The sequence below is a fragment of the Mesitornis unicolor genome, unplaced genomic scaffold (assembly GCF_000695765.1).
Source record: "Mesitornis unicolor isolate BGI_N332 unplaced genomic scaffold, ASM69576v1 scaffold2211, whole genome shotgun sequence".
Lineage (NCBI taxonomy): Eukaryota > Metazoa > Chordata > Aves > Mesitornithiformes > Mesitornithidae > Mesitornis > Mesitornis unicolor.
In genome coordinates this window covers 51,551-76,142 of record NW_010164248.1, presented here as the reverse complement: position 1 = coordinate 76,142, position 24,592 = coordinate 51,551, and the positions used below count along the sequence as shown (strand labels likewise).

General features: G+C 50.3%; 1 protein-coding gene across 1 annotated transcript in view; it reads left to right on the top strand.

Annotated features, from left to right (window-relative positions):
* FBN3 (fibrillin 3) overlaps window positions 1–24,592 on the top strand; it is a 56,327-nt gene that overhangs the window by 14,907 nt on the left and 16,828 nt on the right. The window contains exons 4-28 of the mRNA XM_010194224.1: window positions 2,999–3,151; window positions 3,806–4,003; window positions 4,774–4,917; window positions 6,348–6,467; window positions 7,928–8,053; window positions 8,572–8,694; window positions 9,305–9,580; window positions 9,970–10,023; window positions 12,065–12,190; window positions 12,561–12,686; window positions 13,510–13,629; window positions 14,301–14,438; window positions 14,519–14,569; window positions 15,104–15,229; window positions 15,502–15,729; window positions 15,845–15,970; window positions 16,332–16,460; window positions 20,872–20,997; window positions 21,332–21,457; window positions 21,816–21,938; window positions 22,396–22,521; window positions 22,658–22,783; window positions 23,181–23,303; window positions 23,995–24,117; window positions 24,431–24,556. Coding sequence (XP_010192526.1) covers window positions 2,999–3,151; window positions 3,806–4,003; window positions 4,774–4,917; window positions 6,348–6,467; window positions 7,928–8,053; window positions 8,572–8,694; window positions 9,305–9,580; window positions 9,970–10,023; window positions 12,065–12,190; window positions 12,561–12,686; window positions 13,510–13,629; window positions 14,301–14,438; window positions 14,519–14,569; window positions 15,104–15,229; window positions 15,502–15,729; window positions 15,845–15,970; window positions 16,332–16,460; window positions 20,872–20,997; window positions 21,332–21,457; window positions 21,816–21,938; window positions 22,396–22,521; window positions 22,658–22,783; window positions 23,181–23,303; window positions 23,995–24,117; window positions 24,431–24,556 — 3,363 coding nt within the window. The remainder of the gene's footprint in view (window positions 1–2,998; window positions 3,152–3,805; window positions 4,004–4,773; window positions 4,918–6,347; window positions 6,468–7,927; window positions 8,054–8,571; window positions 8,695–9,304; window positions 9,581–9,969; window positions 10,024–12,064; window positions 12,191–12,560; window positions 12,687–13,509; window positions 13,630–14,300; window positions 14,439–14,518; window positions 14,570–15,103; window positions 15,230–15,501; window positions 15,730–15,844; window positions 15,971–16,331; window positions 16,461–20,871; window positions 20,998–21,331; window positions 21,458–21,815; window positions 21,939–22,395; window positions 22,522–22,657; window positions 22,784–23,180; window positions 23,304–23,994; window positions 24,118–24,430; window positions 24,557–24,592) is intronic.

Below are 24,592 nucleotides of genomic sequence, written 5' to 3'. Positions count from 1 at the left end.
ACCTTGTAAAGCATCCCCAGACTCCCCAAATCAGAGACCTCCGACAGCCCCGCAGCTCTGTCCCCCACCTCTGTGCAAGGTCTGATCTCATGTGGAATTTTACGTTCTTTCTCGCCTGCAGCGTTATCTGATTTCTGAGGTTATTGTGCAAACCTGTTTCCTCCACAGCTGGAGAGGAAGGCAGAACAAAACCACCACGGTTTTGTGTTCATACCTCAGCGTGTGGGTGGTCCTGCAGGAGGTCACAGAGGGACCATGGGGACCCACTGTTCTTTCCATCCACCCCTCTCTCTGCCCAAGGCAGCTCCAGATGAATTTTCAATTAGTTCTGACCTTCATTTTGGAGAGAGATTATTACAAACTACAGCAAAGACATCTGAATTTAATAAACATTTGTCCAGGACTGGACCGTTCCCTCTGTTACACAAACTGCTGTGACCTTTCTGCCTTGTCAAACTTGTCAGCACGTGTCTGTCTATGGGGAAGGAGGTTGCAGTCTCCAAACCACTCCTTGCCTATTAACAGGCTGGCTGTCACCCTGTATCACAGCTTTTGGGACAAACGGAGCTGGGTGGGATCTGTCCTCTCTAATGCCCAAAGGATTTATTCCAGACTGCCACCCTCAGATCTAGAAGTTCATTTAAGCTCAACCCTAAGCCCTCACTTTGCTAAACTCCCACCGAGGGTTTGAGGTGCAGCTTTTCCACATGGCCCCACTATCCTGGCTTTGTCAGAGAGCAGCTTCCTTCTGGAGTAATAGGGGGCCACTTGCTGATGCTAACATCAACCTGTCCACGTGTTGTGGAAACACAGCCCTCTTCTACTCTCCAGCATCTGCTGAAGCCTGCAAAGATGTGGGCATTGCTCTTACATTCTTGCCATTTGCCAGAGATCAAGGGCTTGGGATGACCCAAACACCAGTGTGGCTCGTTCTTCATTAGGAATTGACCCAAACACCCGGATGGCTCTTACTTTGTTAGGATTAGGAACTAATCCATTACTGCATCCAATCCCCTCACTCAAGTTTTCCTTCTCCTGCTCTGTCTTTCTTACTGCAAGTCTCTTTGGTGAAGAAAGTTTCCTAAAAGTTCCTTTTCAGGAAATTTAGTTGATGCTGAACTCAGTGCTGCAGAATGGCAGCGTGGATGTATCTGAGAAAAGGCCTGCTGGTTTAGTCACCCTGGCTTTAAATGGGGTCACTGTCCCCTGCAAGTCGCTGAGCTGTGATTAGAGAAGAAATGCAACCACAGCCCACAGATCAAACAGCTCCATGCAATTAATTTCAATTATATTTCAGGAAAGTGTCAGCCTGCTGGCTAATGTCAGTCTAGAGGCACAGATGACAAATCAGACTCGACTTCCTCCCTCATTAATTTCCTTGAGAAACAAGGACGGGAGATGAATGAGTGGAAGATTCCAGGTTTTCCTGGAGGACTTGGTGCCAGACGGAGCCTGCAGACCTGTGAGAGACCCTCAGTCTCCTGGGCCTCGTCCAGCAACCACGCACACCAAACACTGGTGCCAGGCTTGGTGTCTGTGGCTCTGGCCAGGTGCGTGGACTTTGACCACCATCCAGGGCTCCTTCTCCTCCCAGCCCAGTCCTGTCTGTGGGAAATAACCCATGACCTGAAGAGGCATCCACTGGGAATGGGGGTGATCAGGATGGAGGAACTGGAAACAGCTCCATTTGTTTAGCGAGAGATGCTGGGACCACTGAGACCTGGCAGGGAATGCTCTCTCATGGGAAGGCTGGGACATGGGACATTTGCCCTTAAATGAGTTTGGGGAAGGAGAGGCAGGTCCTTGCCCATCCTTAGATGGACACATTGGACAGCAGTGACTGTGGAAAGGTCCTTGCACAAGATCAGAGATCACTGACTAATGCTGGCACCTGCGTCCCCCGCCTGACCAAAGTGGTGTAGGAGATGGCCGACCACCTTGGTCTTCCAGCTTTGTCCTGCAACCAGGGAAAGGACTGATGCAGCCAAGGCTTCAGCCTAGAGCAGGAAGGGCTGGGGAGCAGCTGCCCAGCAACTGGGAACCCTCAAAATAGTAGCAGGCAGTCCTGGATTGTTTTTATGGCAGGGAAGTGTTTTTAGTGGCAGAAGTTAGAGGAAAATACATCATGCTGGGTCCAACAGCCCAAGAGAGGAGAAGGCACTGCCACTCCACGTGGTCAAGGTCAAAGTCCTGTTGGACTGTTATGCTGGCCCTGATGGCCAACCTTTGGTCACAAATGTAGTCCAAATAAGCAAGAAAAGCATTAACATTGGAGAAGGAACCTGAAGAATGGAGATCTCAGCCCCAGGATGCAGTGTTGTTGAGTGATGTATTTACTCCACAACAGTTTATCTGTCCCCACTGAGGGGGTCGGTCAAGCTGTCCAGTAGTGGAAGTGTAAATGGTGTCTGTGATCTCCTGCAGACAAATCTCCCTTCAGCCTGTCCCAGTCAGTGTGCTGGGTCAGCGAGGGAACCTGGTCCTGACATCTCTCTTCAGTGCAGAAACTCCAGTGAGAGGAGGGAGATGCCTGTAAATCATTCCATTTCTTGGGGAAAGTGAGGAAGCACGGGATGAGGTGGGGGATCTCATCAGTTTTCAGCTCTGTGAATTCAGCCGTGATCTGCTGGGTCATCTTGCCTTTCCTGGAGGGCAAGGAAGACAGCTCCCAATGGAGATTCTGATGGAGAGGGATTGCCCATCTACTGCCTATTTCTGGCTCTCGGTCAGGCTGCTTGTAGTATTTAGGAGCCTAAATGGGAATGTGAGATCTAATACTGGGGAATGAGGCCTGGCCCTCATTCAATAAGCCTTGATGTGCTCCAGATGGAGGTGTTGGAGAACCTCATGATCTGGGAGGAGGAGGCAGAAGATGAGGTCAGACTGGGACATTGGACAGCCAAAAGAGATGCCATTGAGAACAGGCAGCCAGGACCTGACCCAGAGCGTGGTGATAACACGTTGTGAATGTGTCTCCTTCTCCTCTCCCTCTCTGCAGACCAGCGCATTGGGACGTGTTTCTCTGCTCTGATCGGGGGCCGCTGTGCTGGGGACCTCCCTGGGCAGTACACCAAGATGCAGTGCTGCTGCGACTCCGGGCGTTGCTGGGCCATTGGCCAGACTCCAGAGATGTGTCCTGTCCGCGGCTCTGGTGAGTGCAACCTAAAGGACCTTCTGCATGGCCAACTCCTGGCTCTGGTGGCCCTAGTGGTACCTCAGGCTTGCATGGTTGCGGAGAATCATCAACATAACATCCAGAGAAAGGTCGCATGGGGATGCTGGCTCTCCTGCCTGGGTCTCTTCTGAAGTTGAGCCAGATGAGTTCAGCCAAGGCAAGAATTTATCCCTTTCCTCCTACCCCTTCAGCTCTCTTTGGCTCCCACCGTATTTGAACCTTGGGGCCAAGATGAGGGTGAGCCCAGGCAGCAGGAGGCCTCGAGGAGGCGCAGCGCTGTAGATCTATCTCTCTGCTCTCTTCTTTCACCACCGGCTCTGAGAAGAGCAGAGCTTTACAGCGTCTGTCACCCTCCTGTGTCCCATCCATTCCTGCACAGCAGGAGCCCACGGTGCCAGCTGCCCCATGCACCCCGAGGAGCTGTTGCCAAACACGCTGGCAAGCTGTGCCTCATCATCTGCTCTGGCGTGGAGGGTGTTAAAGCCTTCCTTGCCCATCTGCCCTGTTCCTATCAGCACCCACCCTCTCTGCTTCCTGCCAGTTCGCCTCCATCCCTCTGTTCCCTGTGCTCTGGCAGAGGCAGGATTCAGGCACTCTTGGAAAAGCACTGAGGCAGCTGTTTTGTTTCAGATGAGTACCGCAGGCTCTGCATCGAAGGACTCCCAGTCGTGCCAGGGTTTCCTGGGAGCTTTCCAGGAATTCCTGGATTTGGGCCCAATGGTGTTGGGCCGGGACTCAATGGGCCTGGAGGCATCGGACCAAATGGGGCAAATGGACAAGGCGGGATCCCAGGTCTGCCTGGAATGGGCCCAGGAAGTTCAAGCATTGGTAATTAAAATTACTTTCTTACTGTGCTGACCCAATTTGGCTGCCTGTCTCAGAACACAGGCAGCGTGTCTGCCTGCATGCCGGCCTGCTTCTCGGAGCCGTGCACACACGAGCAAAGCGACCACGCTCTTAGCCAGCTACACGGTTTATTTTGACACGGGGGGAGTGATGAGATGTGACACTAACACTGTGCAGGATGCTGAGCCCAGAAGCAGATCAAACAGCGTCTGCTGGCAGAGCGAGGGAGCCGAGGCTGGCTCCGGTACAGAATATCTTCTAATTACCAAATAGGAATGAAGCTTTCACGTCACCACCTTGCTCTCTGCCTCCTCAAAACAAAACTGCTTTTCCCACCACCTTGGACACCCCTCTCATGTGCATCCCCGCAGAGCTCCTTGCTGAGGGCTGAAGCCTGTGAAAATGCACTCAAAGTCGATAAATATTGATTCCCACCTTGCTTTTGAGAGACTGTGCCATCTTGTACGTGGCAGTGGGGTAGGGGCACACCAGGTACTGCAGCATCCTGCAGAGATTTCTGAGTCGGCTGAGGTTGTGTCTGCAGCCCCATGGTTGTTCAGGGCCCAGGAACGTCATTGATCCACTTCAATGTATGGACTCACCAACCCTGCTTCCTGGGGACAGTCGAGGGAGCTGTAATCCTCTACCCAATGCTGTCTCTGTAGGTGATCTTGCTCTGGCATGAGGATTGGACTAGATGATCTTTCAAGGTCCCTTCCAACTCCTAATATTCTGAGATTCTGTGATTACAGGAACAGCCACGTTGAATCAGACCATTGACATCTGCAAGCATTTCACTAACCTTTGCCTGAACGGACGCTGCATCCCCACTCCATCCAGCTACCGCTGCGAGTGCAACATGGGGTACAAGCAGGATGTGCGGGGAGAGTGCATTGGTGAGTAGGATCTGCCTGACACACACACAGGTCAGCTCCAACAGTACCCCACGCCTGCTCCTAATGGCACCTAGACCTGCTGCCTTGGCAGCCCCCCCATCCCAGCCAGAGCTCCCCACAAGAGGCTGGAGATAGGAGATTTCTCTAGAGAAACATCACCGAGAGGCTGCTGACACTGGCAAACCCTCCATATCATCACCCATTCCTTCTGCTTTGTGTAGGGTCTAATGATACTGAGACAAGGCAACCCCCAAAATAGGCTGTATGTCACAAAAAGCAATGTTAAAAAAAAAATCTAGAGTACAGATAGTGTTGTCCTCAGTCAGAGTAAGGGGTTCAGGAAGGAGGAGAGGAATTGGACTGTTGGACATCTGGCTGTGGTGCCCAGTGCCACACTCAAGGTTTTGGCTTCTAGGATCTACTTTTAAGAAGCCAGGTCTGTTGGGAGCTGATGAGATTCACCTGATCAAGTGGAACAAGAAAGTCTTCACCAACAAACTGGGCAGACTTATAAGGAGAGCTTTAAACTAGAATTAATGGGAGAAGGGGGTGTACTTTTGAGCAACAGAGAAAAGCCAGGGGCTGCTGATGTATTAGGAACCAACAGGGAAGCACCTATGAAATGTCTGAAATGAATTCAGGCGTGTTCTTCTAAAAAGGTGAGAGGGTTGATAGCCCAGCTGAAGGGCCTTTATACCAGTTCATGCAGTGGGGGTAACAAATGGGAGGAGCTGGGAGCCACAAGAAGCACTGCAGTTGATGGCTATAAACTGTTCAGATGGGAAGATATGTCAAAACATGGGGGATGGAGGTGATTAGTTGCAGCCAGCATGGCTTCACTAAGGGCAAACCATGCCTGACTGATCTAGTGGCCTTTGATGATAAAATGACAGTCAGTGAAAAAGGGAAGAGTTGTAGATATCATCTACATGAACTTCTGTAAGGCCTTTGATACAGTTCCCCATGACATTCTTACTTCTAAATTGGAGTGATACGGGTTTGGCAGATGCGCTGTTAGATAACTAAGGAATTGGCTGAATGACTGTGCCCAAAGAGTTACAATGTCCTAGTGGAAACCAGTAACGAGTGGTGTCCCTCAAGGGCCCATACTTGGATCATTGATATTTTATATATATTATAATATATAATATTGGACTAGATGATCTTTAAAGGTCTCTTCCAACCCAAAACATTCTATGATTCTAATATCTTCATTAATGATATAGGTAGAGGGATTGAGTGCACCCTAAGCAAGTCTGCAGATGACACCAAACTGATTGATGCAGTTGTTTCACCCGAAGGAAGATATGCCACCCAGAGGGACCTTGCTGGCTGTGCTGGCAGGTAAGCAGTTGTGGTGGCTTTTCCTGGTGTTGCCATGCACTCCCTGTGTAATGGTGACTCACAGGTTTGGGCTTTTCTTCTCACAGATGTGGACGAGTGCTCCAGCAGCCCCTGTGTGCATGGGGACTGCGTGAACACACCTGGCTCCTACCACTGCAAGTGCCATGAAGGCTTCCAGAGCACCCCTACCAAGCAGGCTTGCATTGGTGAGTGGTTTCTATCTCTCCTCTTGGGAGGACACAGCAGGGTTATGAGTAACTTGGGTACCGAAGGAAAATGTTTGTAAAGGGAGAGCAAAGTGAAGAGCCTCCCCAAACAACACCTCAGCCAGGTATGGGGTGGGATTTCAGAACAGCTTGAGTTGCCAACAGAGTCCTGAAATCTGTCTAGCAGAAGTTTCCTATAAATTTATCTACCTTAACATTGACTAGCAGCAATCAAGGAAATTACAGTTATTTTCAAGCACAGAACTCTGTTAAAAGATGACAGTGTTTTGTTTTGACAGAAGATAGGATTTTGAGGAGTGTTTGTATCAATGTAGGGCTTGTGATTTCTAGCTGAGTTGCTCTGTCAATGTCTTGAAGCAAGATGGTGCTCTGGGTGAGAGACTGCTAATAAAAAAGATGGGAAGGCAATGTCGCATGTGAACAAGAGACAAAGGCAAATTTCCCTGTCAATGCCTGACCTTTGCCTTTTTATTTTGCTGTCTTCTGATGAAGGAGTTTCCAGAGGATTCCCCAACCGCCTGAAAATGCAGAAGGCTTTTCCTAATTTCCAAACTAAGTCTTTTAAGCTGAATTCTTCTTGTGAATCTCTTTCTGGCCATGAAAATCAGTTCACTGCTGTCTCCTTTACTACATTTTTTACGTGTTGGGAAACTGCAACTTGTAACCCACTGTCATCTCCCTTCTAGACTAAACAAATGCAAGTCTCTCCATCTCTTCTCATTGATAATGTTTCTAAGCTTCTCATTGTCCTTGCTTTTATCTTCTCAACTTCCTCCATTTTGTCTTTATCTTTTCTAATTTGTGGTGCCAAAATTGGATGTCATTCTTCAGCTGTGACCTCTCTAGCTGTCAGGACCAGAAATTTGTGGCTTACACGCATATCTGCTGTTGATACAACCCAAAAGGAGGTTACCTTCTGTGCAGGGCCGCCTCATTTCATCTGTGATTCAAACCCTTTTCTGCCAGACTGCTCTCAAGCCAACTTCTCCACACTGGAACAAGTCTACAAAGTGCCTGAATTGTCCATTGCCACTAGGGCCAGACTGTTGGTTTGCTGTAATTTGCTCATGAAATAGCTCATCACGGGTAAAGGTTCAGTAACAACCCCCTACCTGAGACGGTCCCCGTCCTTTCTTCTTCCAGCTTTACCCAGAGGCATTTGGTGCCGTCTCGTATAGCAAGTGGACATCATGTTCTTGATGTGCAGCACAGCACCTCCTGTACTGCAGTCAGCCCCATTGCACCCCTTCTTCTGTCCTGGAATTCATTTTGCTGAGGCACTGGGACCACTCTGTGGTGTTCAGAAGCAGGCCTGAGTCCATGGCTGTTAGTCCGAGGGCTTTTATTGCCTCTTATGGACTTGAACAGATCAGCAGATTAAGCTGGAACTGCCTCTCACTCCACCTCCTGCTACTTCCTTGTGTTTATTTCCCTGCCAGATATCGATGAGTGCATCATGAACGGAGTGATGTGCAGGAACGGCCGCTGTGTTAACACTGATGGCAGCTTCCAATGTATCTGCAACGCTGGCTTTGAAATCACCCCTGATGGGAAGAACTGTGTTGGTAAGATATTTCTTGATGTGCTGTCATCTGTGGCCTTGGGGAGGTTGAGACTGATCTGAGACTATGTCCTCCTGGGGGGTTGATGGTTACTTTAATCTGTGCTCTACTCTGTTTATCTTGGGTAGAGGCTGCTAGGGCAGAGTGCATCTTAAAATGAGAGGAGAGGATGCAGTTGCTATGGGAGCAAGTGCTCCTGGAGTACTCCTGTAGGTTTGGGGGTCCAGGAGCATGAGCAGGGCTGGATCTGGAAGGACCCAGGGCTGGGAAGGACATTCTCCATCACCCTCAGAGTTGTTGCATCCAGCAGCCAGCGTCCAAGTCCTGACCTGGGTGCCAAGAGCAGCAGGCACGCAGCAGGCAAGCTCTCACCAGGAGCAGTGGTGGGAACTCTGCCTTGATGATTCACATCCACTGCCATAAGAAGCAATTTGGCCATGAGATGTGGGACAGAGAGTTTTTGAGCACAGTCTTGCTGCAGCTCTAGGGCTCAACTCATGTTTTCTTCTTGTCCTCCCCAGATCATGATGAATGTGCCACAACCAACATGTGCCTCAACGGGATGTGTATCAACGAGGACGGCAGCTTCAAATGCATCTGCAAGCCTGGTTTTGTACTGGCTCCCAACGGGCGGTACTGTGTTGGTGCGTAGATCCCCAGGTTTGGTCTCTGCCCTCTTCCTAACCTGCTGTCCACATTCCTGGAGGCTTGAGATGTGTCTGAGGCCAAGGCAAGTTGAGAAAAAGCAAGGCCGTTGCCAGGCATCTCCTGCTTGCCACCAGAAATGACCCTCTTTCAGCAGAATGTGCACAAGGGAAAATGTTCTTGCACCTCCTTTACTTCAGTGCAAATTGGAGCTTAAATCCTCTTTCTGAAGGAGGCTAAGCAGGGCTGTGAAGCTCTGTATGGCCAAAGTTTGCTGGTAGCAGTAATCTCTACAACATGTTCCACTGCAGTTTGTGCGCCACCTCCCAAAGCCAGGAAGGGTGGGATGTGAAGGTAGAGTGAAGAAAGAAGGAGGAGGCCATGGCATGTATTTGATACACTGCCAAGACACGGGGTGAATTCACTGTGTCACTGCTGCATTAACACAGCAGAGACCAGACCCTGCTTCCGAGAAAGGGCATCACAGAGGACGTGGTGTTCTAAACTGCACCTCTGGTTCCCTCTTGGTCTCCAAGTCTCCCTGCAGAATAGTCTAAAGCCCGTGTTGCATGTGAGTAGGTAACAGCCAGTTTGTGCTTCATCTTTCAGACATTGATGAGTGTGAGACGCCGGGGATCTGCATGAACGGCTGGTGCATCAACACGGAGGGCTCCTTCCGCTGCGAGTGTCTTGGGGGCCTGGCCATCGGTGTGGATGGCCGAGTCTGCGTGGACACCCACATGCGCAGCACCTGCTATGGAGGCATTAAAAAGGGCACGTGCGCTCGTCCCTTTCCAGGAGCGGTCACCAAGTCTGAGTGCTGCTGTGCTAACCCTGACCATGGCTTCGGAGAGCCCTGCCAACCCTGTCCAGCCAAAAACTCTGGTGAGCTCCTTTTCCATCTGAGTTTGCAAAAAGCCAAGAAGGTGCTTGGAGACATCTGAGTCCCTAACAGGTCCCTGAGAGGGCCTAGGCAGCTTAGCAGTGACATGGGAAAGCCGTAGGAAGGGGGAAAGGGATGCCATGAAGTCAACAAATTTATGTTGGATCCACGAATCTAATGCTGATCTCACTGCAGGGATTCTCACAGTGTTGGACCACTAACTGTGAGTGTCAGCTCTAAAATACACATTGCTTAAGTATAAACAGACCCTGCTTGGAAGCCCACAGATGATGCTCTAACAATCAATAAATCCAATGTTTTCTGGACTTAAGGTTGATGCACATGTGAACTGTCTAAAAAAGCTGATGTCTTTGTTGTGTTTTCTCCACAGCTGAATTCCAGGCTCTCTGCAGCAGCGGCATTGGAATAACAGCTGATGGCAGAGGTATATGCATCCCATCTACCAAACAGGCACATCCAGTGTCACTCCCAGCTCTTTCTTTCATCTTTAAATGGAGTTTGCGTGCATCTGTGTGACTGTGGGCACATGTGCTGTGAAGGATTTGGCACTGCAGAGGGTGTGCTGGAGCTTTAGCACCTCACGCCCGTGTACGTGAGAGCTGTGTGTGAGTAAGTGTGGCATAGCTTGCACAGCCTGGGTGGGTGTAAGTGCCTGCAAGAAGCTATCTCTGTGTTGGTGAGTGTCTGTGGGTGGGATGTGAGCTTGGGCACAGCGGGAGGGGTGTGCCGTGTGACTTTTTTCCACCCTAACGCACCACGAGTTAACGTTGAGCAAGCATCCGTGTATTGAATCAAGCAGTTGATTCCTGGCACGCTGTGGGAGCCACATTTCTGGGGATGCACATGCAGAGTTTGGCTTTGCTCCCTGCACTGATGGGAATGAAGAGCGTGACCAACTGCATCCTCTTGCTTGCTTCTCTCCTCTGCCCTCCAGCTCCCTTGGTTGCAAAAGAGGGTTCAGGATCTCCCAGGGTGAGGGAGGTGATAAGTGCATGTTGGGGAGTGTGGTCAAGGGGCTGCTCTGCGTTAGACGCCTGTGTGAGAGGTCAGACAGGCGCCTGCACCACCAGCCCCAGGCTAACGCGGAGCAGCCAGATAGCTATGGCCTTTTAAAACTTTCCAAATGGGAACGAGCTAGAGGCAAAACCCTGGTGACTTCTTGGGCATCCTTCCAGGGCACCGTGTCTTGGCCGAAGTCAGTCTCAGGCTAACGATAAGATGCTTTCTAGCAAGAAGCTAACGTCAGACATGCTCTGGTCAGCCCATTGCTGCCTGCAGCCAGGACCGTGTGCGCTCGGTGCTCTCCGGAGTTGTGTCTCCCTGGGGATATAGCTGAACTCCAACTGTGTGGAGACAAAGGCCAGCAGTGTCTGGGAAGCCCTGGCCTGGGCTGCTTGCCATCTGGCACCACGGTGCTCCGAGGACACTGCTGTAATAACACAAACCTGCCCTGTTCTGTGGGTCCTTGCTGGGGTAAAATCTCTTTGCCTGAGTACGAGAGCTGTGCTCCAAAAATGCAGTGAGGTGATGCTGATGCAGAGGAGGAGATGCTGATGCAGAACAGGAAATGCTGCCCATCTGGCTACCACCCTTCTGAGTTGCTCTCCACATGCACTAGGTTCTTGGTGCTGTTGACAGAAGGGCAGGCAGGAGGTGGGTGATGGCAGGGATGCCCATGATTCTTCTGGCCAGATGTCCTGCAGACCTGAGCCCAACGACCATGCTCATGGGCAGCAGGAGCTGTGGTACCCACCACACCTTGCTGCAGAACCATCTAAAAACCTCTCGGTTTGAGGCGGATTTGTCCAAGGCACTTTGCAAGCCTTTGAAGCTGAGGTTTTGACATCCTGCAGGACTTGGCCCCTGTCCCAGGCCCTGCCCTCATCCAAACATAACACTCCTCCCTATCCCTGCCCTACCATCAGCACACGTTCTCCAGAGCCAGGAATGAGGTAGAGGCCACAGGTCCTGACTTCTCTCTTTCCAGGCTGCCCAAGCTGCTTTCAGACAGTTCTTTGTGTCAGCAAGAGGGAAAGAAAATTTACTTTGGCCTGAGCAGGACTTCTCCCAGCTGTGTGGTCAGGGAGTCTGTGCAAGTTCTCACCTGAGGGACCATGGCTGGGCTAGGAGATACAGGGACCTGGCCATTGGAAGGGTTTTGTGAACATCTAGCCATGGATGTGACTCTCTGCCTGCTCAGCTGCCCACAGCATCCTCTCCAACACATCCCAGTACTCCTTGCCCAATTCTGCCCCCAGCAATGGTGCCCTGTGGTTGGGCAGGGGATGCAGAGGCAGGTTGTCCATCATCCTCTGCCCTTACCCCAGTGTGCCCCAGCATCCTTCTTGCAGCACCTTACAAACCACTTCTTCTTCCCACTGTTTCCAGTAAAAGGGATAATTAAATGGTCTTATCTGAGCTGTGTTTGCTGTGGTCCATCTAATTTGACTTCTTTCCCTGTGCAGACATCAATGAATGTGCCCTCAACCCTGACATCTGCCCCAATGGCATGTGCGAGAACCTGCGTGGGAGCTACCGCTGCATCTGCAACCTGGGCTACGAGTCGGATCCCACGGGCAAGAACTGCGTGGGTGAGTCCAGGGCAGCCCAGGCTCGAAGTGGTTTGGGGAACCAGGAGCCGGGTGCTGGTGGGGAAAGGGTGGCATGCATCCAGGGGATGAGACAAGGAGGCAGATGCAGACCTCCAGCTGTGCAGGAGATGCTGCAGCAGTTGATGGCTGTCCCAGTCCAGGGCTGCCTTGTCCTTGTGGAAGAGCACAAGGTGCCATGTGAGAACATTAACATCCTTTACACATACATGGCTTAACATCCTTTCCACACTGTATTGCTTTGAGGATGGTGCTGCATTTCTGTGCCTCTCAGGCTGCCAGAGCTCTGTAGGGTTGGCAGAGTAGAAGACCATGGTGGTGTAACTCAGAAACCCCATCTCTCTGCCCACAGACGTTGATGAATGCACTGTCAATCGTTTGCTGTGTGACAATGGACTGTGTCGCAACACACCCGGGAGCTACACCTGCACCTGCCCCAAAGGCTTCGTCTTCAGGACGGAGACAGATACCTGTGAAGGTAATGTGACTCTGAAGGCAACGGAGGACATCTTCACCAGATGTAAAGAGTGAACTACAGCTTGAGGTCCTGCCTAAAAGAGAGCTCAAAGTCTTGTGTGTTTTTGGTTCCCTTTTGACCGCAGTGGTTTGAACTGGAGCAGGTCCAGGCTTTGGGTTTGTGGCTTTTGGATTTTTTTTTATCCTGGGGGAAATTTCACACCTCATTGAAAATAGTGGACATTCAAACCCAGAACATCTGGGCTTTTCGGTGCCTGAAAACCAGAGCAATTTCCTCTAGGCCCCCAAAATTTTAGCTGAAACCTGACCAAAATTGCGAGTTTGGGAGATTTGATTGAAAGCTTAGTTTGGAGCAGGGGAAAATTGTTTCCTGACCACAGCAAAGTCCTCAAACATTTGAAAACTAGCTCTTTGCACATAAATGTCTGGTTAGAGGAAAAAACCCTGATTTTTCTGTAAAGAAGGTGAAAAACAGCAAATGTGATATAGCCTCATGTCTGGTTCAGACGGGTACATGAGGGCTGTATTCAGCACTGTGGCTGCTTCCTTCTTTGCAGCCCTGAGCAAGCGAGTCCATTGCTCCCCCATGCACCATCCAGTCTCAGTCCAGGCATTCCCTCAATCCGGGCATTCCTTTAATCCCAAAGCTCACTATTTTCATGGATTTGCTGTCTGTGCCAGTCCCCCTTGAGATGGCGCATACTTGAGTTGTACATTGAAGACTCTCTTCTTTGTGTTCATTGCTTCTCATCTCCCCCAGTTTCTGGTCTGAAAAACTGGGTCCCATGGCACTCACTACAGTGACGGTCCCTTTCTTCCCACAGATATCAATGAGTGCACCTCTAACCCTTGTGTGAATGGCGTCTGCAGGAACAACGCGGGCTCCTTTGCTTGCGAGTGCTCCCCAGGCAGCAAGCTGGACCCCAGTGGCACCATCTGTGTGGGTAAGGATGGGACCTTAGAGAGGCAGCTCTGATAGCAGCCATCTCCCATCAGCACCCCTTGTTGTTCATCTGAAGTGAGTCTCGTGCTCCTGCTGTAGGGATGGGGATCCTTTGAGTCCTCTCTTTCTCACCTAGCATTCCCTGGGTTGTTGTTAACAATTAACATATCTTTTTATGCATCCAGGAAGCCTGGAAAGCTGCAACCTCTCATCTGCTCAGTGCTCTGAGCAGCGCATGACACAGAAATCCCTGACTGTGCTGCAGTACAGACATGGGGTCCCTGGGGATGCTGCAACGGGGGCGGTTCTCACCAGATGGGTTTGTGGTGTGCTGATGTTAAGGCACATGAAGATCAAGTAGATCCCTTCTCAGTAAGATGATAAGAAGATACCACTCCCCACTCCTAGATGGTCAGGGCCTTGCAAAGCATTACAGGGGCAGCTGGAGAGAAAGGACTATTTCTGCCCAGAAGAGGCTGGGACTTGGAAAAGGGCAGGACACACAATTGACGCAATAGCCTAGAAAATAAAGTAACACCAGAGAGCAGTAATCAAGTTGCAGCTCAGGAATGGTTTCTTGTAGCTGCTTCTCATGACAGCCTGGTGTTCACGAAGCAGGGAGCTCCTGCCAAGGAGCAGCTCTTCACTCCCGCCTTGTCTTTTCCCCTACAGACAGCATGAAGGGGACATGCTGGCTCAACATCCAGGACGGGCGTTGTGAGGTGAACATCAATGGGGCCACCCTGAAATCGGAGTGCTGTGCTACGCTGGGGGCAGCATGGGGCAGCCCCTGCGAGCGCTGCGAGATCGGTGAGGCTCTGCTCAGCACGGAGGGCAGGAAGGCAAGATGCAGCCCATTTCTTTGCTGACGTTCCTCTGTTTTTTTGCAGATACTGCCTGTCCTCGAGGATATGCTAGGATGAAGGGAGTCACGTGTGAAGGTAAAGTGCTGCAGGATGCAGAAGGCATTTTTCTGTTGGAAATATGGTCATTGTTTATTTGTTGCTGTCCTGCATTTTTGAGGCTGGTGGGGCGCTTACACTTTCTGGCCCTTTGTTGGACTCTCTGTTATGTCCATCTCCCTCTCATAGAAGCCTGACTACTACTGACTATTTTCTTGTCATGTATGTGCCTCGAAATGGATTTCCAGGTTTAGCTGCTCCATCAGCAGTAATGTACATCAGTAGTCATGGTTGGGAGTCCTGGTGCCGCTCTGTCAGCGCTGTGCCAACTACAAACCTGTGCAACAGGACCACCCTGTCTGTCTGTGACTGGCTTTGTAATGCAGCATCCTTGCAAAAGTGTCTGGGTGTGGCTCTGGCCATGGAGCATCTGTTTTTCATTGCGACAAGTTGCCAGTTTTAGTCTGGTGGGCAGCTCTGGGCTCCTTCCACCTCCTCCAGGAGCCCCTCAAGGCCATACTGGGCTTGGCCATGTGCCACTCTCACGCCAGTCTCTTGCTTTTGTGCCAACAGATGTGAATGAGTGTGAGGTCTTCCCTGGCGTCTGCCCAAACGGACGCTGTGTGAACACGGCTGGCTCCTTTCGGTGCGAGTGTCCAGAAGGACTCACCCTTGATGGCACTGCTAGGACATGTGTGGGTAAGGGACACCTCATCTCACCCAGATCCTCTGCTCAGCCCTTTCTACAGAGGTTCCAACCACTCCCTAACCACCATGTGCAGCACTCTTGGAAACTTGGGTCTCAAACAAGGTGGCCTCATCCAAATGGTCCATACCTGGGCATTGTTTGAAGGATGCCCCAGCCAAAACTGTTCCAGGAACCTTGCAAACTATGTCACAGAAAACAGTATCTCTGGTTTGACCAGAGATTGGGTGCTGCAGGCAAGGGCTCAGCTCTGCTCTCTCACCAGATGTGCGTGTGGAGCAGTGCTACATGAAGTGGGATGAAGATGAGTGCATGGAGCCTCTACCAGGCAAATACCGGATCGACATGTGCTGCTGTTCTGTGGGCTCTGCCTGGGGCATCGATTGTGAAGAATGTCCCAAGGTCGGCTCCAGCGAGTTCAAGGCCATCTGCCCGAGGGGACCCGGCTTTGCCAACCGAGGAGATGTGCTTTCAGGAAGGCCCTTCTACAAAGGTGAGATAAAAAAAAGCTGAGCTGCAGCCCAAAGAACCTCCTGCCTGCCCTGGGACACTGGGTTCATTTCAGACATCTGCTCCCTGAAACACTGCTCTTCTGCCTTCACCCACAGATGTGAATGAATGTAAGGTCTTCTCTGGCCTGTGCACTCATGGGACCTGTCGAAACACTATTGGCAGCTTCAGGTGTCTCTGTGGCAATGGCTTTGCCTTGGATGCTGAGGAAAGGAACTGCACAGGTAAGGGAAGAGTAACCCCCCTCCAGACCACTCTTGCCTATCTTGCTGCCTTGTGGGATGTTTAGTGTGGTGGTGGAACCCGGAGGAGTTCTGGCACCTTTCCTAGGGATATGCTGAGAAGCTAAGGGCAGGACCATGAGCAGAAGGCTCCTTCTGCTTGTGGGATGAAGGATCAGTCCTGCACCAGAGAGAAAGCTTAACTGCTGTCTCTCTCTTCAGGAAGAGGAGTTCCTTGGTCTGCTGGGTCAGACTTGCTGGCCCTCATTCATTGAATTTGGTGGGCAGTACTGGCAGCCCAGTGCCAGCTGTAGCAGTGCTTGTAGCCTGTCCTGCCTCCCCTAACTGGTCTTTATCCCCACAGACATCGATGAGTGCCGCATCTCACCAGACCTATGTGGCCACGGCACCTGTGTCAACACGCCAGGCAGCTTCGAGTGCGAGTGCTTCGAGGGCTACGAGAGTGGCTTCATGATGATGAAGAACTGCATGGGTAATGACCTGTGCCTGGGGCAAGGCAGCACCCTCACCCTTTTGCAACACGGAAGAAAGTAGCTGGTGTCAGATCTGACAAAAGGCTTTGTACCAAGTTGCTCTCTGTGCATCTGACTGTCCATCTGTCTGTTCCCTGGTATCAAGTCAAATCTCTTCATTGCCCTCTGGGGGAGCTGTGGGAGTCCTTGTGCTGCAGAGAGTCCTGACAGCCACTACTCTCTCCAGGGCAGCGAGTCTTCTGCCTTGCTTGGGTTACAAAGCAGAGCTGGGCTGAAGGGTAGTGCACGTAGAAAGAGCAATACAAGGTGTGTAGCTGGGAGCACCATAGATGTAACCTTGGGAGGACAGCAAAGCAGATGCAAAGTGAAGTCAGAAGTTCATGAGACACAGCACAGGTTCTCTAAGCTGGAGGATGTAAAGTCCATGTCCCCAGAAAGGCTTGGCTTGAGCCCCAGATCCCTCCAGAGAAGGAGGACAAAGAGACAGAGCTGTTGCTTCTGCCTGCTGCATGGATGTTCTGCCTTATGTGGGCCAATGGCCCACCAGTGACTGGCCCGTGCCCCAGGGCCCTGCACCATGCAGAGCAAGGACAGACCATGAAAAGGTTGCCAGACTTGGGGCCAGAAATGAAAGCCTTCCCTCATATGCTAGGATGGCCTCTATGGCCTCAGAGGCCTCTATGAAGACCTCCTGGCCAGAGCCTGTGCCCAGCACGTAGGCTGGTGGTGCCCCATGAGCTGGGGAAGGAGACTGATGGCATCAGAGAGGGCTCTGGGTGTAGTGGCAGGCCCAGGGGAGCATCCTGGGCTCTTCCTGCCATGACACTCAAGGGACATCGCTGGTCCTGCCCTGCCACCTCCTGGCCATTACCTTGGCTGTGGGAGCCCACACTGGGAGCCCATAGGGCCACCAACCAGCTTTTCTCAAGTTCCTTCCCATCTCTTTCTTGCTTGCTATACCCAAAGGACATTTCCCTGCAATCCCAGTGCAATGTGTCCTTCTGTTTTTTCACATAATACTAAGGGCTTGTATTACCTTTTTCGTCTTGTACTTATTTGTGTACTTGTACAATGTTTGTTCGTCATTTTGTACTCTTTCTTCACGTGGACCTTCCCTCACACCAAACCTTGGCCTCTAACCTTTCTTCTTGTTTCAGCCCCCAGCAGCTGGAGCTTGGGCCTGGCATTGCCACTGAGCTGGGACAGGATTCATGACTGGTATTTTTATGCAGGGAGACAGCAACCTTTATACTGGGGATTGGCCGGTGCACAGTGGAGCTCTGCCAGGCCAGCAGCTCCAACGCAGTGGCTGTGAGCTCCAATTCTCATACACACTTGGCCATTTCCTTTGTGTGACGCCTCATCTCCTATTTCTTTTCAGCCTTGTGTTACCCATCTATCATTTATTCCGCCACAGATTATTTGCATATCCACACTATAAATGCACACCCATCTCCAGACATTATTAATATCATATGTTCAACCGTTACATTAAACCATGTATTTTCAAACATCACTGTAGAATGTTTCTCAACTTGTACATATTTTTCCATGGTACCCTGTCCATGCCACCACTGTTATTTTCTTAACTTGGTTCATCTACCTGCCCTAAATGATGTATCTATCCCATACCACATCAGTCATTTTAATACATTTACATGTAGCTTGGTCCCTTTTCTAGATAAAATATGTTCCTTGCAAGTAGCTGTCAGTTATATCATCATTAGATCACTGCTGAGAGTAGTAGACCTTCTATTTCCACTCCTGTATTGGGAGACATATGAAGCTGTGGTCTTTATCACACTGCTTGGCCTCCTGTTGTCGTTGCACATCCTACAGCCATGTGCCATTAAATCGAATGCCTCCATTGGCATGAGAACGTGGAGATATACCTTGCTCAGCAAGAGGTTCACTGTTTGATAGCTTGTTTCTCTTCTAGCTCTGAATTTTGCCGATTCATCCAATTTTTCTTGGGCTGCTTTCCACTGAATCTTTTCTGAAATTGCTCTCATCCTGGTCTCACTAATATGTGATATCTAATCAACTTCTGCTGCTTCTGTACCTTTTCTTGGGATCTGCAGCAATTTCATACCAGCTTCAACCATTAATCAGGCCCCTATCCAGCTCCCCAGATATTTGAACAGATCAAGTCTTTCATGAGAAGTTCTGGTAGACCATTTGCATTCTTCTACACCCCTCTATTTCCAGTTATAATTGCAAGGGCTCCCTTTCACCTGCCCATTTAATCATCCTTTATCCTCAGAAAATTCTCCACGGCTCCTCCCATCTGGCCAGTGATTGTTTTCATTCTGTCAGATTCTCATCTGTTTTCAATTTAATAATTCTTGTTTGTAGCTTAAAAAATCCCATCAATTACCTCAGCCCGTCTCCAACAAGCCAGCCAGACTGTTGCTGTCCTCTAATTCCTGGCATACCATGTTCCTCTTCTCATCTGTCTAGCCAGACTAACTTGTCTGACTGACCTACTCTTAATATTCTGCTCTTTCTGCTCTGGCTTGGGCTTTCAAACCACATCAATCTGTGGCATGATTCAATACCACTTATTTATTTTTCATAGTTGATTCTCTGGGTTCTTTAAAATCTATCACTGCCTTGCCACTGGCATGGTTTTCTGTCTTTTCGATACAATTTGTAGCATGGGTTACCACAGTGATCATCTTCCTCCTTGTTCTCCTCCATTTCTAAGACACTGAGAATGTCGCAGTCCCTAGGAATGAGATTTCTGATATCTTTCTATAAGGATGTTGTGTTTCATTGTTCTTTTTTTAATGCTCACTATTATCTGCCCAATTCCACCTTCTTCTTTTTCCTAGGTGACAGGGGCTTGAGTAATTTCACCCCAAAGTGTGTTGTGATGCTATGGCATTTCCCATGGTCAAGGACTGACTTCTTCCTGCCCATGTTTGGCAAAAGAACTTGGCTTCAGCCCCATAAGAGAGGAATTCTTGCCAGTCCCTGACAATAAACACCACCAGCACTGAGCCTGCATCCTCCAGTCCATTAGGAAGAGTCTCCCACCATGAAGAACTGGAGAAATGGGTCCTGTGGGACTGTTTGATAGGGGCCTGTCACTACCATTTTCCATCCCACTCCACTCTAGCTGTCAATAAGCTGAAAAATCTCAACAGAGTGTTTTATTCAAGTAAAGTGAAAGATTCTTTTCTTAATGATAAGGTGGAATTAGAGCAATAAACACATGAGAGGAAAGTGGGTTCTTTAAATATATGTGCCATCACTGCCTTTCTGCTGTCACTAAGGGGTTATTGAGGGCATTTTTAAGCACTTTCTGTTCATTTATGTTACACCCAATGGTCGTATTTTGAATGCACAGGGAGGCTCCCCTTCTCTGCTCTCTTACTCTCCGTGCAGGACATCTTGAGTCAATTCTAGAGGCATGCAAGAATGCAAAATCCTTTTAATCTCTTCTAGGACCAAAACAGAGAACCTCATTCTCAGATTCCTGATTCCAAAGTTAGAGGATCAGATTCATACAGCATTTGCCTTTGCAAAGAACACAGCTTGCACTGTGAAACACCACAGGTGTCGCAAAGCCTGTCCCCTGTGCAGTGTTATAGGAGATCACAAAGAGCTTTCTCCAGAGGCCATGGATAATGAATCAATAACAAAGCTTTGCAGTTTTGATACATGCAGTGCTTCATCTCCTTCTTCTGCTAGTTTTAGTTTCCAACCGTCACCAGTGCACCATTGGAGTGGTTCCCTTGTTTTGTTGTTTTAAAAAAATCTTGCATTTATGAACTTTTCTATCACTTTTTTATTCGTGTTTAATGCCAGCAGCCTGGTTTCATCTTTGCTTGGCTGGCTCACATCTGTCTCACAGCAGTTTCATCTATTTCAGGAATTTCTCCAGTTCCTAGTAAATTCAATCCCTTTGTCCATATGTGATTTTCTCAGGAATGTACAGACAATTTTCTAGCCCTGTGTGTGTTACTGGAACTACCTGAAAGGCTGTTACCAAGTCTATTTGGCTTTTATCAAACAAAATACACATTTTCCAAGGAACTCTCCCTCTGCTGATGGGACTCATGAAAATGTACTAAGATAAGTAAGATAGGAGCTAGGAATTATCCTTCTAGTCCTCGCTGGCTCATCTGCACAAAGCTAACAACTCCTTTCCTCCTGATGTTACACTTTACATTCTGCTGAGGTGAAAGGAAGAGTTGCTATTTCCCAAAATGCATACTTCAACCATATGTCCACTGAACTTACCCTGAGCCCTAGATTTGCTGTCCTGTGAATTTTGTGATGCCCCTCTGGTTTGGCATATATCTCTGGTGATGGAACTATGGTGTATGGCACCAGCACCACCCCGTTATCTGGAAAACCCAGACGAAGGGGACAATCCACCACGTTTCATTTTGTTCTCTGCAGATATCAATGAGTGTGAGCGGGACCCGCTGCTGTGCCGAGGTGGGATCTGCATGAACACAGATGGCAGCTTTGAATGCATCTGCCCTCCTGGACATGAGCTGACCTCTGAAGGGAACACTTGCATAGGTGAGATGATGGAAAGCTGTTACAACCAGAGCCTGTTCAAGGGTAATGATACTGGGAGACTTGGATCTTGTGCTGGGGACATTAATCTCTCCAGGTTGTGGGTAGAACACCTTCATCCAGGAGGATCTGAGGTCACTCCCAGGGTTTCATTGCACGTATGATGTCTGATGTTCTACCTGCTCTTCACTGACCAATGGGGCAATGGCAAATTCAGTTTGGAGACAGCAGTGGGTGGGGGTTACCCAGGGATGCGGGGTACCCAGGGATGGGTACCAAATGATGCTCAACATGGCATCGGCATGGCTGGCTGCTCAAACTGTTCTTCCCACCACAGATATCAACGAGTGCTCCCTTAGTGACAACCTGTGTCGCAACGGCCGCTGTGTCAACGTCATTGGTACCTACCAGTGTGCGTGTGATTCGGGCTTCCAGGCCACACTGGACAGGCAGGGCTGTGTCGGTGAGTGCTCCTCTTTACTAAGTAGCTGTGCTAAGAGCCTGGTACCTCTTATAATAGGGTGTCTGAGCATTAAGTGGAGTGTCTGAGGGTAAGACAAGAGTGGAACCTCCTGGTTGAGCTGCAGCCCCATTGGTGCTGCTGGTAAGAGGCTGCCATCAGCTGTGGAAGTACAGTGAGCTGCAGGTGGTTGGCAAGGAAGGCCAGAGGTGCTTTCTTCTGGCTGGAGGACCTTTGTTTCCTCTTCAGAACATCTCCACCTTTTCACTGTTACTGACACTGCATCTGAGCAGCTCTGCTGCAAGGCATGTGTCTCAGCCTGTGACTCAAGCAGCCTCTTGACCTCTCCCTTTTCCCCCAGACATTGATGAGTGCACCATAACCAACGGTGGCTGTGACACACACTGCTCCAACTCAGAGGGCAGCTACGAGTGCAGCTGCAGTGAAGGCTACGCATTGATGCCAGACAAGAGATCATGTGCAGGTGAGTGGTCAACTTGGCTCTTGCAGATGCTGCCCCAGGGACCTCTGCCTCCATTGGAGTCAGACATAGTGTTGGCTTCAGGGTGTGGGGAGTCTCATTTTTAAGTCACTTCCAGAGAAATTATTTCCCTGGACAGATATTTTTGCTCTGCGCTGCAATGTCCAGTCCCTCATTACATTTGTTTGTTGGAAAAGACCTTTAAGATCATCAAGTCCAACCATCGAACCAACTCTAAGTCCACTACCAGACCATGTCCCCAAGCATGACATCACCTCAGCTTTTAAACACCTCCAGGGATGGTGACTCCGCCACCTCCCTGGGCAGACCCTTCTAGTGCTTGACAACCCTTTCAGTGATGATTCCTCCCAATATCCAACCTAAACCTCCTCTGGTGCAACTTGAGGCCATTACCCCTGACTCTAACATCTTTACCCTGATAATGGTTTCCTCTCTCTAGATATCGATGAATGTGAGGATAATCCAGACATCTGCGATGGCGGGCAGTGCACAAACATCCCTGGAGAGTACCGCTGCCTCTGCTTTGATGGCTTCATGGCATCCCTGGACATGAAGACCTGTATTGGTGAGGACAAGGCTGGGGACGTGTCAGCACTGTATCTCAAGGCTGCTGTTGGAGGAAGGAAGGGATACAGAGGGTTGCCTCAGAGACAAGTCCTGGTCATTGCAGTTTTCCAAGCAAATCCTGTTTTGTCTTGCAGATGTGAATGAATGTGATCTCAATCCTAACATCTGCCTGCACGGCGAGTGTGAAAACACAAAGGGTTCCTTCATCTGTCACTGCCAGCTGGGCTACTTTGTCAAGAAGGGAACCACGGGCTGCACAGGTGGGAACTAAGCAGCCCTGGAGCTAGGGGTGCTGGTGGGAGCCCTCACAAACCCCTCCTGCAGCAACACTGTTACTATACTGGGGGATGCTGTAGGCACCAGGGATGTGGTTGTGTGCTGGGAGCCCCTCCTGAGTGTGCAGAGGTTGCCAGGAAGGCAGGCTGCAGGGAGGAATCAACAGTTTCCTAGTTTATAGCCAAGCCAGGCACCTGCCCTTCCTTTTGTCTTCATCTCCCAGGGGTGAGTACAACTCCAGGCAGTCTGTTCCCCGAAGCACCTTGTCCCCATCCCCTGGTGTTCAGCCTCCCAGGAGCCATTGGTACCCAGCCCCGTTAGCAGGATCGTACACCAGAGAGAGCTGAGCTGCTTCAGCTCTGGTGTCCTTCCTTCCTGCAGACATTGATGAATGCGAGATTGGGGCTCACAACTGTGACATGCACGCCTCCTGCATCAACGTGCCTGGCAGCTTCAAATGCAAGTGTCGCACCGGCTGGCTCGGAGATGGGCTGAAGTGCAACGGTGAGCTCTCATCCCAGGAGAGGATGTTCCTGTGTCTTCTAGGGGCACCTGTGAAGGTTGGGCTCAGCTGGCACCTGCACTTAAAATGCTCTTGAGCCCCAGGAGCCCTGTGTGAGGAATTATGGAAGTGTGGATGTGACAGAAAGGGACTGTAGGTGTGAGTGTATGGGCGTTGCACTGGCAGGCTCTGTGACCATGACTGTGAAGAATATGAGACATGAATGTGGGAGCAAGAACACATATTTGTGGGATGGGGGTGTAGAATTGAGGTGTGCATGGATGAAGGTTGTTGTCAGATTGGTGATGTGGCTGTGTGGTGATGTGTTGGGGCATGGTGTAGTGCACATGTGGGGAAGTGTAGAGATGTAGTGGTGTGTGTATGGTGTGTATACATGAGGGACTTACTGGCCCATATGTGGTCTGCATAAAGGGATGTAACGATCTGTGTATGGATACATGTGTCTGAACTGGGGAGTTACTGGGAATGCAGATGTGTATATGTGTCTGAGTCAGCACTGTCAGTGTCTCATGGCCACAGAGGCTCACATAGATGTGTTGGAGCCTCATGAGTGCTCTGTGGAGGCTGCAGTCTCCTGGGCCATTTGTGTGCTCCACTGGGCCCTACACCAGTGGCCCAGGCCTAGAGGAAAGGCCAGAGACAAAGCCCTGACAGAGTGTTCTCACTGCCCAGATCTGGACGAGTGTGCAACTGAAGAGCACAAGTGCAACCTGAACGCTAACTGCGTCAACACACCAGGCTCCTACCGCTGTGCCTGCCGAGAGGGCTTCAACGGGGATGGCTTCTCCTGCTCAGGTGAGGGCCATGAACTTGAGATGTGGAGTCACCCCCTCTTAACCACCAGCCTGTGTCTGGGGTTCCCCAAACCAGCTGAGGTCCCCCAAAAGCCACTGCAGCCTGCCCTGCACCACAGCCTGCTTAGATACCTTCAGCAAGGATCCTTCCTCTTCTCAGTAGGTGTCTGGGGAGAATCAAGGCAATGAGAAGCATTGCAGCCCCCTCCTCATAGCCTTCCAGCAGAGGGGTGGGAATTTTTCAGGCAACCTGAGGGAAGCTCCCTTCTTCAGGTGGACATGGCCATGTCAGTCTCACTCTTGACTCTCTCTAGATGTGGACGAGTGTGCGGACAATGTGAACCTGTGTGAAAATGGACAGTGTCTCAATGCGCCCGGGGGTTACCGCTGCGAGTGTGAGATGGGCTTCAATCCCACAGAGGACAGCAAGGCCTGCCAGGGTAAGCGCCCAGAGTTTTGACTGCTGCTCCAGGAGG